Raw genomic sequence first — 15,490 nt, 5'->3', positions numbered from 1 at the left:
GGGTGAAATCTGGTGCCAGATGCGTGTTGTGATTTACCATAATCCCTGAAACCCTGCTGCTACACGATCACGTGAACTTTTTCTGGGTTTTTTCTGGGGTGGGCCAAAACCCAGTTGCAGTCTTGGGGCATCTGCAGCAGCGCAGTCGCCCCAACGTTCCTGGGGGTGGGCCGGCACCCAGCCATTGCTCAGTAAGACCCTCCCCCAGAGGCATACATGTCTACACACGCCACAACGATCCACCCTAGTAATTAAGCAGCACCATCTAGTGGAAAACAAAGTGTTACACCAAGCCCTGTCCAACTGGGCTAACTGCTCTAGAGGAACACAAGTCTCTCCGCCTGCTTAGTTTATGGACTCTAAAGTGCTTCGTAGTTTGACTTCTAGCGGAAACTGGATATAATTTCAATTGTATTTCATTCTGTTCACTGGTCCATGTATCCAATTTATTTTCCCTTTTCCTTTTCTTATTCTTGAATACAGAAAGATAAATCTATTTTTATTTTGTTTTATAAAAAATATTTAATTTTTCTACTGTATTTTTGTAAATTTTTTAAATTCTACTTTATTTTCATCATTTCATTCTATTTTATTGTATTCATTTTTTATATTTTCAAATGTTTTCCTTTTTTTTTCTTCTTTCCCTTTTTTCTCTATTCTATCAAGGTTCTTAAAACAACCAGATGAAAACACACATAGGATCTAGCATCCTTTATTTGATTTTTTTGTGTGTTGTTTTCAATTTTTTAATTTTAATTTTTTTACTTTACTAATTATTTTCCTTCCTTCAAAACGACAACACAAAGGAATTCACCCCAAAAGAAAGAACAGGAAGAAATGACAGCCAGGGACTTAACACAGATACAAGCATGATGTCTGAACCAGAATTTAGAATCACGATAATAAAAATACTAGCTGGGGTGGAAACAAGCATAGAATTCCTTTTTTCAGAAATAAAAGAAGTAAAATCCAGTCAGGTCAAAATTTAAAAATGCCATAACTGAGATACAATCTCAAATAGGTGCCACAGTGGCAAAGATGGATGAAGCAGAGCAGGAATTCAGCAATACAGAGGACAAAGTTATGGACAAACTGATAAAGCAGAAGACAAGAGGGACACTAAGGCAAAAGCACACGATTTAAGAATTAGAAAACTCAGTGACTCATTAAAAAGGAATAACATCCGAATCATAGGGGTCCCATAAGATGAAGAGAGAGAAAAAGGGGTAGAAGGTTTATGTGAGCAAATCATAGTGGAAAACTTTCCTAACCAAGGAACGACACAGACATCAAAATCCAGGAAGCACAGAAAACTCCCATTAGACTCAACAAAAACTGACCATCAGCAGGGACTATCATAGTCAAATTCACAAAATATTCAGGCAAGGAAAGAATCATGAAAGCAGCAAGGGAAAAAAAGCCCTTAACCTATGAGGGAAGACAGATCAGGTTTGCAGCAGACCCATCCACAGAAACATGGCAGGCTAGAAAGGAGAGGCAGGATATATTCAATGTGCTGAATTAGAAAAATATGCAGCCAAGAATTCCTTATCCAACAAAGTTGTCACTCAAAACAGAAGGAAAGATAAAAAGTTTCCCAGACAAACAAAAACTAGTGGAGTTCATGACCACTAAACCAGCCCTGAAATTTTAAGGTGGACTCTGTGAGAAAAGATTAAAAAAAACAGAAACAAAAACAAAAACAAAAAAGTCCAAAAGCAATAAAGACTAGAAAGGACCAGAGAACACAACCAGAAACTCCAACTCTACAGGCAACATTATGGCAATAAATTTGTATCTTTAAGTACTCACTCTAAATGTCAATGGACTAAATGCCCCAATCAAAAGACACAGGGTAACAGAATGGATAAGAAAATAAGATCCATCTACATGCTGTTTACAAGAGACCCATTTTACACCTAAGGACACCCTCAGATTGAACAAAAGGGGATGGAGAACCATATCCTGCTAATAGTCACCAAAAGAAAGCCAGAGTATCCATACTTACATCAAACAACTAGATTTTTTAAAATAAAGACTGTAATAAGAGATGAAGAAGGGAAATGTATCATAATTAAGGGGTCTATCCACCAAGAAGACTTAACAATTGTAAACATTTATGCTCCAAACGTGGAGCACCCAAATACATAAATCAATTAATAACAAACATACAGAAACTCATGGATAGTAATACCACAATAGTAGGGAACTTCAACACCCCACTTACAACAATGGACAGATCATGTAACAGAAAATCAACAAGGAAACAATGGCTTTGAACAACACACTGGACCAGATGGATATTCAGAACATTTCATCCTAAAGCAGAATACACACTCTTCTAGAGTACACATGGAACATTCTCCAGAGCCGATCACATACTGGGACACAAATCAGCCCTCAAGAAGTACAAAAAGATTGAGATCATACCATGCATATTTTCAGACCACAACACTATGAAACTCGAAATCAACCACAGGAAAAAATTTGGAAAGACAATAAATACTTGGAGACTAAAGAACATCCTACTAAAGAATAAATGGGCTAACCAAGAAGTAAAAGAGGAAATTAAAAAGTACATGGAAGCCAATGAAAATGGTAACACCACAGTCCAAAACCTCTGGAATGCAGCAAAAGTGGTCATATGAGGGAAGTATATAGCAATCCAGGCCTTCCTAAAGAAGGAAGAAAGGTCTCAGATACACAACCTAACCTTTCACGTTAAAGAGTTGGAAAAAGAACAGCAAAAAAAAAAAAAAAAAAAAAACAACAACAAAAAGAACAGATCAATGAAACCAGGAGCTGGTTCTTTGAAATAATTAACAAAATTTATAAACTCCTAGCCAGTTTGATCAAAAAGAAAAGGGAAAGGACCCAAATAAATAAAATCAAGAATGAAAGAGGAAAGATCACAACCAACACTGTGGAAATACAAACAAAAATAAGAGAATATTGTCAGCAATTATATGCCAATAAATTGGGCAAGCTGGAAGAAACGGAAAAATTCCTAGAAACATATAAACTACCAAAACTGAAAGAAATAGAAAATTTGAACAGACCCCTAACCAGTAATCGAAAATCTCCCGAAAAACAAGAGTCCAGGGCTGGATGGCTTTCTAGGGGAATTCTACCAAACATTTAAAGAGGAGTTAATATCTATTCTTTTGAAGCTGTTCCAAAAATAGAAATGGAAGGAAAACTTCCAAACTCATTCTATGAAGCCAGCATTACCATGATTCCAAACAAGACAAGGACCCCACTGAAAAGAACTACAGACCAATTTCCCTAATGAACATGGATGCAAAATTCCTCAACAAGATACTAACCAACTGGATCCAACAATACATTAAAAGAATTATTCACCACAACCAAGTGGGATTTATACCTGGGATATAGGGTTGGTTCAATATCTGCAACTCAATCAGTGTGATACATCACATCAATAAAAGAAAGAAAAAGAACCACATGAACCTCTCAATAGAGTCAGAGAAAGCATTTAACAAAATACAGCATCCTTTCTTGATTAAAAAAAAAAAAACCCTCAAGAAAGTAGGGATAGAAGGATCATATCTCAAGATCATAAAAGCCATATATGAAAGACCAACTGCTAATATCATCCTCAATGGGGAAACTTTTCTCCTAAGGCCGGGAACACAACAGGGATGCCCACTCTCACCACTGTTACTCAACACAGTATTGGAAGCCCTAGTCTCATAAGTCAGACAACACAAAGGAAAAAATGACATCCAAGTCAGCAAGGAGAGGGTCAAACTTTCAGTCTTCGCAGACACCATGATACTCTATATGGAAAACCCTAAAGATTCCACCAAAAAACTGCTAGAACTGATCCATGAATTCAGCAAAGTCTCAGGATATAAAATCAATGCACAGAAATCAGCTGCATTCCTATACAGCAACAATGTAGCAACAGAAACAAATCAAGCAATTGATCCCATTTACAACTGCACCAAAAACCATAACCTAGGAATAAACCTAACCAAACAGGTAAAAATCCATACACTGACAACTATAGAAAGCTTATGAAAGAAACTGAAGAAGACACACACAAAAAAAGGAAAAATATTCCATGCTCATGGATTGGAAGAACAAATATTATTGTTAAAATATCAATACTACCCAAAGCAATCTACATATTCAATGAAATCCCTATCAAAATAACACCAGCATTCTTCACAGAGCTAGAACAAACAATCCTAAAATTTGTATGGAACCAGAAAAGATCCCAAATAGCCAAAGCAAACCTGAAAAAGAAAACCAAAGCTGGATGCATCACAATCCCAGACTTCAAGATGTATTACAAAGCTGTAATCATCAAGACAGTATGGTACTGGCACAAAAACAGACACTCAGATCAATGGAACAGAATAGAGAATCCAGAAATGGACCCACAAATGTATGGCCAACCAATCCTTGACAAAGCGGAAAAGAATATCCAATGGATTAAAGACAGTCTCTTCAACAAGTGGTGCTGGGAAAACTGCACAGCGACATGCAGAAAAATGAACCTGGACCACTTTCTTACACCATACTTAAAAATAAACTCAAAATGGATGAAAGACCTCAATGTAAGACAGGAAGCCATCAAAACCCTCGAGGAGAAAGCAGGCAAAAACCTCTTTGATCTTGGCCGCAGTAACTTCTTACTCAACACGTCACCGGAGGCAAGAGAAACAAAAGCAAAAATGAACTATTGGGACCTCATCAAAATAAAAAGCTTCTGCACAGCAAAGGAAACATTCAGCAAAACTGAAGGCAACCAACAGAATGGGAGAAGATATACACAAATGACATATCAGATAAAGGGTTAGTATTCGAAATCTATAAATAACTTTTCAAACTCAACATCCAAAAAACATAATCCAGTGAAGAAATGGGCAAAAGACATGAATAGACACTTTTCCAAAGAAGACATCCAGATGGCTAACAGATACATGAAAAGATGCTCAACATCACTCATCATCAGGGAAATACAAATCAAAACCACAATGAAATACCACCTCACACCTGTCAGAATGGCTAACATTAACAACTCAAGCAACAACAGATGTTGGCGAGGATGCAGAAAAAGATGATCTCTTTTGCACTGCTGATGGAAATACAAACTGGTGCAGCCACTCTGGAAAATAGTATGGAGGTTCCTCAAAAAATTAAAAATAGAACTACCCTACAACCCAGCAATTGCACTGCTAGGTATTTATCCAAGGGATACAGGTATGCTGTTTCAAAGGGGCATATGCACCCCAATGTTTATAGCAGCACTATTAATAATAGCCAAAGTATGGAAAGAGCCCAAACGTCCATTGACGGATGAATGGATAAAGAAGATGTGGTGTATATATACAATAGAGTACTATTCAGCATTCAAAAAGAAAATCTTGCCATTTTCAACTACGTGGATGGAACTAGAGGGTATTATGCTAAGCGAAATTAGTCAGAGAAAGACAAATATCATATGACATCACTCATATGAGGAATATAAGATACAAAACAGATGAACATAAGGGAAGGGAAGCAAAAACAATATAAAAACAAAGAGGCGGACAAAGGATAAGAGATTCTTATATACAGAGAACAAACTGAGGGTGCTGGAGGGGTTGTGGGTGGGGGGATGGGCTAAAAGGGTAAGGGGCATTAAGGAAGACCCTTCATGGGATGAGCAGTGGGTGTTATACATAGAGGATGAATCACTGGAATCTACTCCTGAAATCATTATTGCACTATATGCTAACTAACTTGAATGTAAATTTAAATAATTAATTTTTTAAAAAAGAATAAGGGACACATGTGCAAACAACTAATTGTGAAGCTTGGCTCTTTTGCTACCGTTGATGGTTCTTCATTTGCTCAAGAATAAAATCAATGGCATGTTATTGAGCATATTTTCACACCATATGCAGATGCTTGTAGAACATAAAGAATGAGTTTCCAGGACTGAATGAAGCCAGATTGGAGTAGGAATCCTTCTCCATGGCACCATATGTGGACATGCTGGTTGGGTTACCATCTGAATGCAGTCACCAGTAAGCTCTGTCCATCATTTCCATCTAACAGAGCCCCCAGCACTTGCCACCATCCTGACTCATTACAGTGAATCTGTATTCTAAAAATTGACAGAAGTCAAATCTCAGGAAATAAACCGACCAGGTATTAAACTTAACCTAGAACCTAAGCTTTTTGCCAAGTTGCATATAGACACCTCATGAAAGATATCAAAAGATGTCATTACTCCCATCAATATGAAACCATTATCAGTAATTTTTAAAGATACAGCTTCATGTTTATTATTTTAAGTTTTGTGACAAATATATGTTTTAATTAATTGAAAAAAAATCTGTTGAATGCACAAAATTAGAATATTATCTCTTATTTTTAAAGTTTATGGAATTTTTCTTTGAGTGTTATTTTAGGATTAATTTTAACAAATGTCCAGAGGGACTATGAAAAGAGTTAGTCTCTACTTGCATACTATAGAATTCAAAATTTACAGTCCTGGTATACTTCTCAAATCCTCTATATAGTGTTGTTTATTTTTTGACCACTTGGTTTTTCATGAAAAATTGATGCTAAAAATTTCTATATGTTATGTTATGTTTCTTTTCACCTACATTTTTTTATTTTATCATATTATTTGATGCATTAAAACTCATAATTAACATTTAAAAAAAAATTAAAATGGGCAGAAGACATGAACAGACATTTCTCCAAAGAAGACATACAGATGGCCAATGGGCACATGAAAAGATGCTCATCATCACTTATCATCAGAAAAATGCAAATCAAAACTATAATGAGATACCACCTCACACCTGTCAGAATGGCCAAAATCAACAACACAAGACAGAACAGATGTTGGCGAGGACACAGAGAAAGGGGAACCTTCTTGCACTGTTGGTGGGAATGCAAACTGGTACACCCATTCTGGAAAACAGTATGGAAGTTCCTCAGAAAGTTAAAAATAGAACTACCCTATGACCCAGTAATCGTACTACTGGGTATTTACCCAAAGAATACAAAAACACTAATTCAAAGGGACACATGCATTCCTATATTTATAGCAGCGTTATTTACAATAGCCAGGATATGGAAGTAGTCCAAGTGTGTGTCAATAGATGAATGGGTAAAGATGTGGTATATATCTACAACAGAATATTATTCATCCATAACAAAGGATGAAATACTGCCATATGCAATGACATGGATAGAGCTAGAGCATAATGCTAAGTGAACTAAGTCAGCCAGAGAAAGACAAATACCATATGATCTTAGTCACATGTGGAATATAAGAAACACAAAAAAAAAAAAAAAAAAATGAGCAAAGGGAAAAAAGGAAATGAGACAAATCCAGAAATAGACTTTTTTTTTTAAGTAATCTCTATACCCAACATGGGGCTCAAATTCATGATCCTGATATTAGGAGTCATGCTCTACCAACTGAACCATCCAGGTGCCCCTCAGACTCTTAACTATAGAGAACAAAGTGATGGTCACCAGAAGGAAGTGGGTGAGGGATGGGTGAAATAGGTGATGGGATTAAGGAGTGCACTTGTGGTGATGAGCACCAGTCATAAAACTTAAAAAAAAATGGCTAAGATGGCCAATTTTGTTATGTTAATTTTCCTACAAGTAAAAACAAAAAATAAAGTAAATGACACAGACTCAAATATAGGACTAATTCTAAATCCCATACTCCTTCCACTATGAACTTATTGATAAACTACCTACCTTCATTCATTCAGCAAACATAGGAGTGCCTGCTATGTGCCAGGCACAAGTAGCCGAGATGGATCAGTTAATGAAAGAAAGACACAGGTTGTCATGTAGCTTAAGTTCTAGCCAGTTTAACTCCTTATCTCATAAGGATGGCACTTGAATCATCCCTATATTCAAAGGAACTTTGCTAACTGTTTAGTATCGCTTCAATGTCAGTTTGTTCCTCTGAAAAGCTATGAAAAGAATTACTCGTAGCGCCTGGATGACACAGTCAATTGAGTTTCCAACTTGGACTCAGGTTGTGATCTCATGGTTGGTGAGTTCGAGCCCTGCATTGGGCTTGCTGCTGTCAGCCTGTCAGCATGGAGCCTGCTTTGGATCCTCTGTCCTCCTCTCTCTCTGCCCTTCCCCTGCTCACACTCGGTCTCTCAAAAAATAAATAAAAAACATTAAAAAAATTTTTTAATTACTCATCTATCTGAAGAGCCTCCTTCATTTTTCATGATGTCAGAGGCATCCTCAAACAACAATCTTACTTACTTTCTCATGAGTGGAATCCCCTAATATCTTTCCTGATAACTCTGCCAGAATCTCCAAATTAATAAGTCTCCATGTTCCATTATTCACTAACCTAAAACTTTGTTTTTCTCTATTCACTACATTCCTACCATCATTTTTAATTGCTTATTTAAATAAAGGCTAAGCCAGTAAACAGAATATGGAAAGCCCTCATATTTTAACTCAGGATTTCAAAATATTATTTAGCCTAGGTAAGTAAGATTACTTACTCATCTATCTCATCATTTACTAAACCTTCAATTCAATAAGTAATAGCCTTCAGTTTTAGTTATACAGGTGTCCTCGGCACCTCCCCCCAAATTGAGAGGCCTAGAAATCCATTCTCAGTCTCTCCATGAGGTTGCTTAACTGCCATATTTGTGACTCAAACAGCCATTTTACTTGAAAACCTTAATTCAGAAAGATTCCCAGTGTATAATCCAAACCCACCAACAAAGACAAAGAATAAATTCCTATTTATTTTTTTAATGTCTGTTTATTTTTGAGAGAGAGAGAGAAAGCAGGGGAGAAGCAGAAAGAGAGGGAGACACAGAATCGGGAGCAGGCTCCAGGCTGTGAGCTGTAAGCACAGAGCCCAATGCAGGGCTCAAAACCATGAGATCATGACGTGAGCCGAAGTTAGACGCTTAAGTGACTGAGCCACCCAGGCACCCCAATAGACTCCTATTTAAAAGAAATTTTAAAAGAAAAAACAGACTCTGAAGACAGATCTATTCTATTAAATTAGTGTGAAGCATCTTTTTAAGAATTAAGCTGTCAAGTTTCCCTAAAAAGCAAGTCAGTTTAGCTTTCAAGTTACAAAAGCATCTTCAAATTATATTTAGTAGCCTACAAGATTTAACCATTTTTTTAACAGTGCTTTTCATATTCTTCTGTGGCTTCTCTAATTTCACAATTAGAGCTGAGGGTTTAAATACAAATGGCAAAAGTCCCTTTGATGAAGAGTTCCAAACACTAACGGGAATGCAGAATCCTACAGTATGGCCAATCTCACTGAGAAGACACAGTAGCTCAAAAGTGAAAAGAACAAGGATGCTAATAGGATCTTCTTGAAGATCATTTGGATTATGTACATTCCAAGCCCCAAACAAACCTCAAGGACTATACTATAAAATGTCCCACAAATAGCAGTAACTAGAATTGTCAGCACTCATAGGAAACCACTTAGGAGCAAGATTCTTTTCAAATTGTGAAAAGCAGAAAACAAATGATCAGTTTGTCTTAAAAGAAAATGAGTGCCACAAACCTATGTAATCTATCATTGTTACAGATACATTCTCAGTATGTTTAAAGTATTAACCAGGGTTACCGCTTACCATATCATAATTACTTTAACATGACATTAAATGTAATACATATTAATAGTTGCATGCTTTTTTATTAAGTAAATATTCAGCACTTAATGGGGGGGGGGGGGGGGGGGGGAAGAATACCACAACCCAAGTTTCACCAGAAAAATACTCTTACCATTCTCAATTTAAAATGCTTTACCTGATTGAAATGAAAACTTTGCAATAAGGGCTATAAGGCTCACTTCTTTTAAAAACCATCTTATTTAAATGTTCATGGCATACGGTCACATAAAAAAAGCCACAAAACAATAAATATGAAAGGATTCCTTTTTTTAATGTATATTACCATATACTTTAGTTATCTTCTGAAAATAGGACACTGCCCTTATTCAAGGTCCTTAAAACATCTAACAGGAAACTCTGTTACTTCAACTTGAACAAAGAAGGATAAGCAACTACCCTAATGTTACTAATCTGCTTTTGGTCACAGAAGATCATTTTAGGGGCGTCTGGGTGGCTCAGTCGGTTAAGCCACCGACTCCAGATTTCTGCTGAGGTCACAGTCTCACAGCTTATGGCACTGAGCCCCCATCGGGCTCTGCGCTGACAGCACGGAGTCTGCTTGGAATTCTCTCTCTTTCTCTCTCTCTGCTCGTCCCCCACTCGTGTTCTCTCTCTCTCTCAGAATAAACTTAAAAAAAAAAAAAATTTAAAAAAAGATCATTTATATGTAGGACATATATGACATATATATGTTGTAGGTATAATATGTATACCGTACACATGCATAGAATGTATATATATAGAATATATGCATAGTATAATATGTATACTGTACACATGCATAGAATATCTATACATACATACACGCACATATATATGCATAAAACATAGACTAATATATATGCACAGAAAAAGTATGAAAGATATAAATCCCAAATGAACGGCATTTATCTCTGGATGATACGAAATCTATCATTTAAATTTTTATTTTGCTATTTATCTATTCTAACTTGTCTACAACAAAAAAAAGGCTAAAATTTTTATTTTTATATCCCCCTGAACTGGTTTCAACAGCAGAAATCTCTCCTCATATGGTGTACTAGTTCCACTAAGGAAGACTAATTTTCAAACTCAATGCCATCTTCCTAAAGTCATCAACACTTCCAGCAACTCTGGTAAACTTGTTCTCAACAAAAGGATGTTAAACATGTGCTAATTTCATATACATCAACATTTAGATACTGCAAATCAAATTCCTTGAAGACTAACCTTCATCATACATTTCTTCTATTAAATAGGCCTCTGCTCGATCTTTCAGGGCATTCACATTGTCAGGCTCCATCTGTAAAACTTCAGAACACACTCGAATAGCTTCAACAGGCTTCTCATCCTATAAGTAAATGTGAGAAAAGGATTTATGGCTGTTTTGCCATATATTAAGTTTTCACACTTCTGCGAATGAATCAACTGTTACCTTAGAAAAGCAGTGGCAAATTCTTTCTTTTGAGCGAATTGTATATTCAGCAACACTCGGCTCTGTTTTCATGACAGACTCATATTTGCTGGTCGCATCTGTGTATCTATTAATGAGCAAATCATGATGAGTAACAATGAAATTCTATCTCAGGAGTTAAAGAAAGAGCCCTCTACTCTTCACTAATCGTTGCTTAATCAATTCACCTAAATGAGTACATGCCTTCAAACACGACTTTTACCTTACTATCAGTCAAAAGCTGGGAAATAAAACACATGACCACAGAAAATGTCTATGTACAAATCAAAGCATACCTGTGAATACCAATCAAACAAAATGATGAATTTCTTTACAGAATAATGCTCATGATTTTGAAACGGAGTAAAACATCTTGTTAAAGTCTGACTTACACATGGCATTTTTCAGCAAAATAGAGATCAGGTTTATTTCTTGGTCCCTACACACCTTCATGAAATAACAAAGCCCATTATCTACATGTCATTTTATACAATGAATGTCAATATTCACAACTAAGTACAATGTGGTTCCCTGCAAAAAGAACCTGCTTAAATTCCCAACTTACTAGCTTTCTGAGAACAATAAAAGCTATTTCAGCCTTTTTTTCTAAACTGGTGAAAAATATTAGCCATGTTATACACGAAGTTACTTTCCTCAGTAATGGCACACTAAACAATATATTTATATGCCACTGTGGCACATTTTTCCCAAAATGCATTACAATCTTCACATTTAAATGCTGATGTATTAAAACACAGATTTCAGCAGAACACTTAAAACAGAAGTTATTGATGTCAAAATCCTAGCTGGGATAGTGTTGTATAGTTTTCCAAGATAGTACAACAGTTGTAGGAAGCCGTACAGAGCATGCAAAACCTTGCTTTCCTTTTTACAACTACATATGAAATGATGATTAGATCAAAACAAAAAGTTCAGTTAGAAATACTGAACCTCACTTAAAAAAAAAGGTAGCTTCTGGGAAAGTGGAGTGAATGTACTTTCCCCAGTTCCGCCAACTAGGTACAATTAAATACCCCTACACATTACGTATTTGTCAACATATGAAAAAACTCAGCAAGGGGAGAGAAGGAGGCAGACCAGCCCAGGACATGCGGCCTGAGGGAAACACAATATGGGAAAGCTTCCCGGGTTTTTTTGTTTGTTTCATATACTGCAGACTTGGAGCTGAAGAGACCAGCAACCCAGAAATGCCAATGGGTGCAGACAAAAAATCCAAAACCCAGCAAGAGCCTGCTGTCTCAAGCCACAGGACCTGCAAAGGGCAGCCTGACAAGACAGAAAATTTATGACAATAACAGCTCCACTCCAGCCAAACGCCACAGAAGAAAAAATAAGGCTCCCTCCCAATGCCAACAGGTCAAGTGGAGAGGCTATGACGAGGTGTGCCCACACCCCCACCATGGTGGTGTCAGAGAAGGCCAAGTGGGAAGCTAGGACTTTCATCCATGGCTGGAAGTAAATATCCCCCAACCTCCACCTGCTCCAAGCAGTAGTGAGAAACCCCACACCTCAGCCATCAACAAATGCCAACGGGGAAAACTTCTACCTCCCAGACAGCAACAAAGTGATACCCGCCCCTGCTTTGCTGGAACAATGTCTGAAAAAAGCCAGGCAAAACAGATTTAAATTAAAAAACAGTCTTATAAAATGAAAGTGTCCAGGTTTCAATCAGAAACCACTCATCATACCAACAGACAGTAAGATCTCAAACTGAACGAGAAAAGACAATAAATTCCAAAACCAATTATCTGACAAAGATCTTAAAGTAGCCTTGGCAATAGCAGCAGTGACAAACATGCTTAAAGAAACGAAAGCAATAGACGGCCTTGGCAAAGAAACAGAAGAGATACAAGAATAACGTTTGGTTATCAGAACTGAAAACTAGAAAAACCCAAATAAAAAGTTCACTGAACGTGCTCAACAGAATGGAGGGACAGAGAAAAGAATCAGTGAATTGGAATGATAAAAAAAAATACGAAATCTGATCAGAAAGAAAAGGAATGGAGAAAAATGAACAGAGCCTCAGGGACCCGTGGGGCTGAAACAAAAGAGCTAACATTTATGTCAATCAGAATCTAAGACAAAAACTAGAGATAGAGGGTAAAGCTAAAAAAATACTTCAAGACATAATGGCTAAGGGGCACCTGGGTGGCTCAGTCTGTTAATATCAAACTCTTGATTTCAGCTCAGGTCGTGAGCTCATGGTTCATGGGTTCGAGCCCCACATCCGGCTCTGCGCTAAAGACAGCTCGGAGCCCGGAGCCTGCTTCAGATCCTGTGTCTCCCTCTCTCTCTCTGCCCCTCCCCCACTTGCACGCTCTCTGTCTCTCTCTCAAAAATAAATAAATATTTAAAATATAAGCAATCTTTAAAAAGAAGTAATGGCTGAAACTTCCCAAGTTTGACAAGACACAAACCTACATATTCTAGAAGCTAAATAAATTCCAAATAGGATAAAAACAAAGAAATCCACACCAAGATACACCATAATTAAACTTCTGAATACTAAAAACATAGAAAACAAATTTTGAAAGCAGTCAGAGGAAAATATGTTATTTTAGGGAAAAACAATCAGAATGACCATGGGTTTCTCATCAGGAACCATGGAGGCCACAAAGAAGTGGTACAATATTTTTCAGGTGCTCTAACAAAAGGACTTAACTGAGAATCTTATACCACAAGGAAGTCTCTATATACTCTGTATACATCTCTATCACTCTAGATCCCACATTATCTTTTAACAATCAGTTTAAATGTCCATCTCCCACACGAATCTTTAAGCTTCTTAACACCAAAAACCATGTCATATTCATCTCTGCACCCCTTAGTACATTGTCAGTGCCTGACACAGGAGATACTCAATAAATATCTGGTGAAATATAAATAAGTCTGCTGGTAAGAATATTATGCAGTTACTATTACTTATATCCTGCCTTATTAAAAATAAGTACAGAGGCACCTGGGTGGCTCAGTCAGTTGAGCATCCAACAGAACTCATGCTTCGTGAGTTCGAGCCCCACGTCAGGCTCTGTGTTGACAGCTCAGAACCTGCAGCCTGCTACAGATTCTGGGTCCCCCTCTCTCTCTGTTCCTCCTCTACTCGCACTCTCTCTTTCTCTGTATCCCAAAAATAAATAAATATTTAAAAAATAATAATATTAAGTAGAGCTGCAGTAGTTTTGCCAAGGCCCAGGGCTATCTAGGATAGTCTATCCTCAATGGCTGATGAGTAAAAGAGCAAGCAGTTCAACTGTTCTTTTGTGCCCAGAAAAGCCAGAGAAGGGAGGCTGTAGACTGCAGACAAGCACATTCTTACCTGCCGTCTCTGATGAGCTCTTCAGCTGACTCAATTAGCTTATTAAGTTTCTTTACTTGTTTATAGTGTGCAAAACACCTTTTATGATCCTGGTCCAGTTTAAGACATTCACGAACTTCACTGCTCATGTATTTAAAAACAGGAAAATACTCCAAGTCAAAATAATTAATGACTGGTTTTCCACAATACAGAAATCACATTAAAGGTATTTTTTGCTTGTGACGATTAAACAAAACACACTGACTTAACAACTGACCATATACTTTTACATGTGGCATTGTGCCACACACACGTATTAACTCAAATTATAATAACTTAAGTAGAATTATACATTAAACACCCTATTTTCTTTCTGCAAATATACCTCTATTTTAATAAGCATAGCTCATGAAAATAAACTATGTGGAAATAGAATAACTTAGGGAAAATACAAAATATACAAATAAAGAATATAAAAACAACCTTAACCACAGTTTTAATTTAAAATTAAAGTCTTTAAAAACGGGATTATTATCTTACTGCCAACAGTGAAAAGAGGATGAGGACGAGATGTGTATGTCACTAGAGCTGACCTGAGGGACAGTTCATGGTCTCCTAGTTGATAGTACAGTGTGCTGATTTTATAAAAAGCCTCAGTATTATCATTCTTCAACTTTGATGCAGCTTTTAAGTCACTTATCGCTTTCCTAGGTTCCCCCTCTTTTATGAAACATTCAGCTCGAAGTTCCCGTAGTTCTGCATCCCAAACACAAACCTTGAGAAACAAGAGAACTAGACTTTAAGAAGCAGTAAACTATGCACACCCATACTTCATCCCGCGTAGTTTGCTGACACTTATCAACATGAAACCATCTTCAATTACTGTGATTTCTATATTGTAAGGTATTAAAAAGGCCGATACAATTCAGATGCGACAAAATAATTTCTCCAAGGATATCTTCAATTCTAATGGGGGAAGGGATGTATACGCTAACAAGGCCCCTTTCCTACTTCCTTCAATTATATAATTTTAAAACTCTGAAAATAAGAATACATGGCATTACTATTAGAAGGCTG

General features: G+C 36.9%; 1 protein-coding gene across 1 annotated transcript in view; it reads right to left on the bottom strand.

The window, feature by feature from the left end:
* The window catches only part of DNAJC3 (DnaJ heat shock protein family (Hsp40) member C3), an 87,827-nt gene that overhangs the window by 19,493 nt on the left and 52,844 nt on the right, over positions 1 to 15,490 (bottom strand). Inside the window, exons 6-9 of the mRNA XM_042929301.1 lie at positions 15,007 to 15,188; positions 14,435 to 14,554; positions 11,080 to 11,185; positions 10,875 to 10,995 (exon numbers count right to left, since the gene is read on the bottom strand). Of these exons, the coding sequence (XP_042785235.1) occupies positions 10,875 to 10,995; positions 11,080 to 11,185; positions 14,435 to 14,554; positions 15,007 to 15,188 (529 nt within the window). The remainder of the gene's footprint in view (positions 1 to 10,874; positions 10,996 to 11,079; positions 11,186 to 14,434; positions 14,555 to 15,006; positions 15,189 to 15,490) is intronic.

Source organism: Panthera leo, chromosome A1 (assembly GCF_018350215.1).
Source record: "Panthera leo isolate Ple1 chromosome A1, P.leo_Ple1_pat1.1, whole genome shotgun sequence".
NCBI classification, from domain to species: domain Eukaryota; kingdom Metazoa; phylum Chordata; class Mammalia; order Carnivora; family Felidae; genus Panthera; species Panthera leo.
The sequence above is the reverse complement of the archived record's forward strand: the minus strand, read 5'-3'. Positions and strand labels throughout refer to the sequence as shown.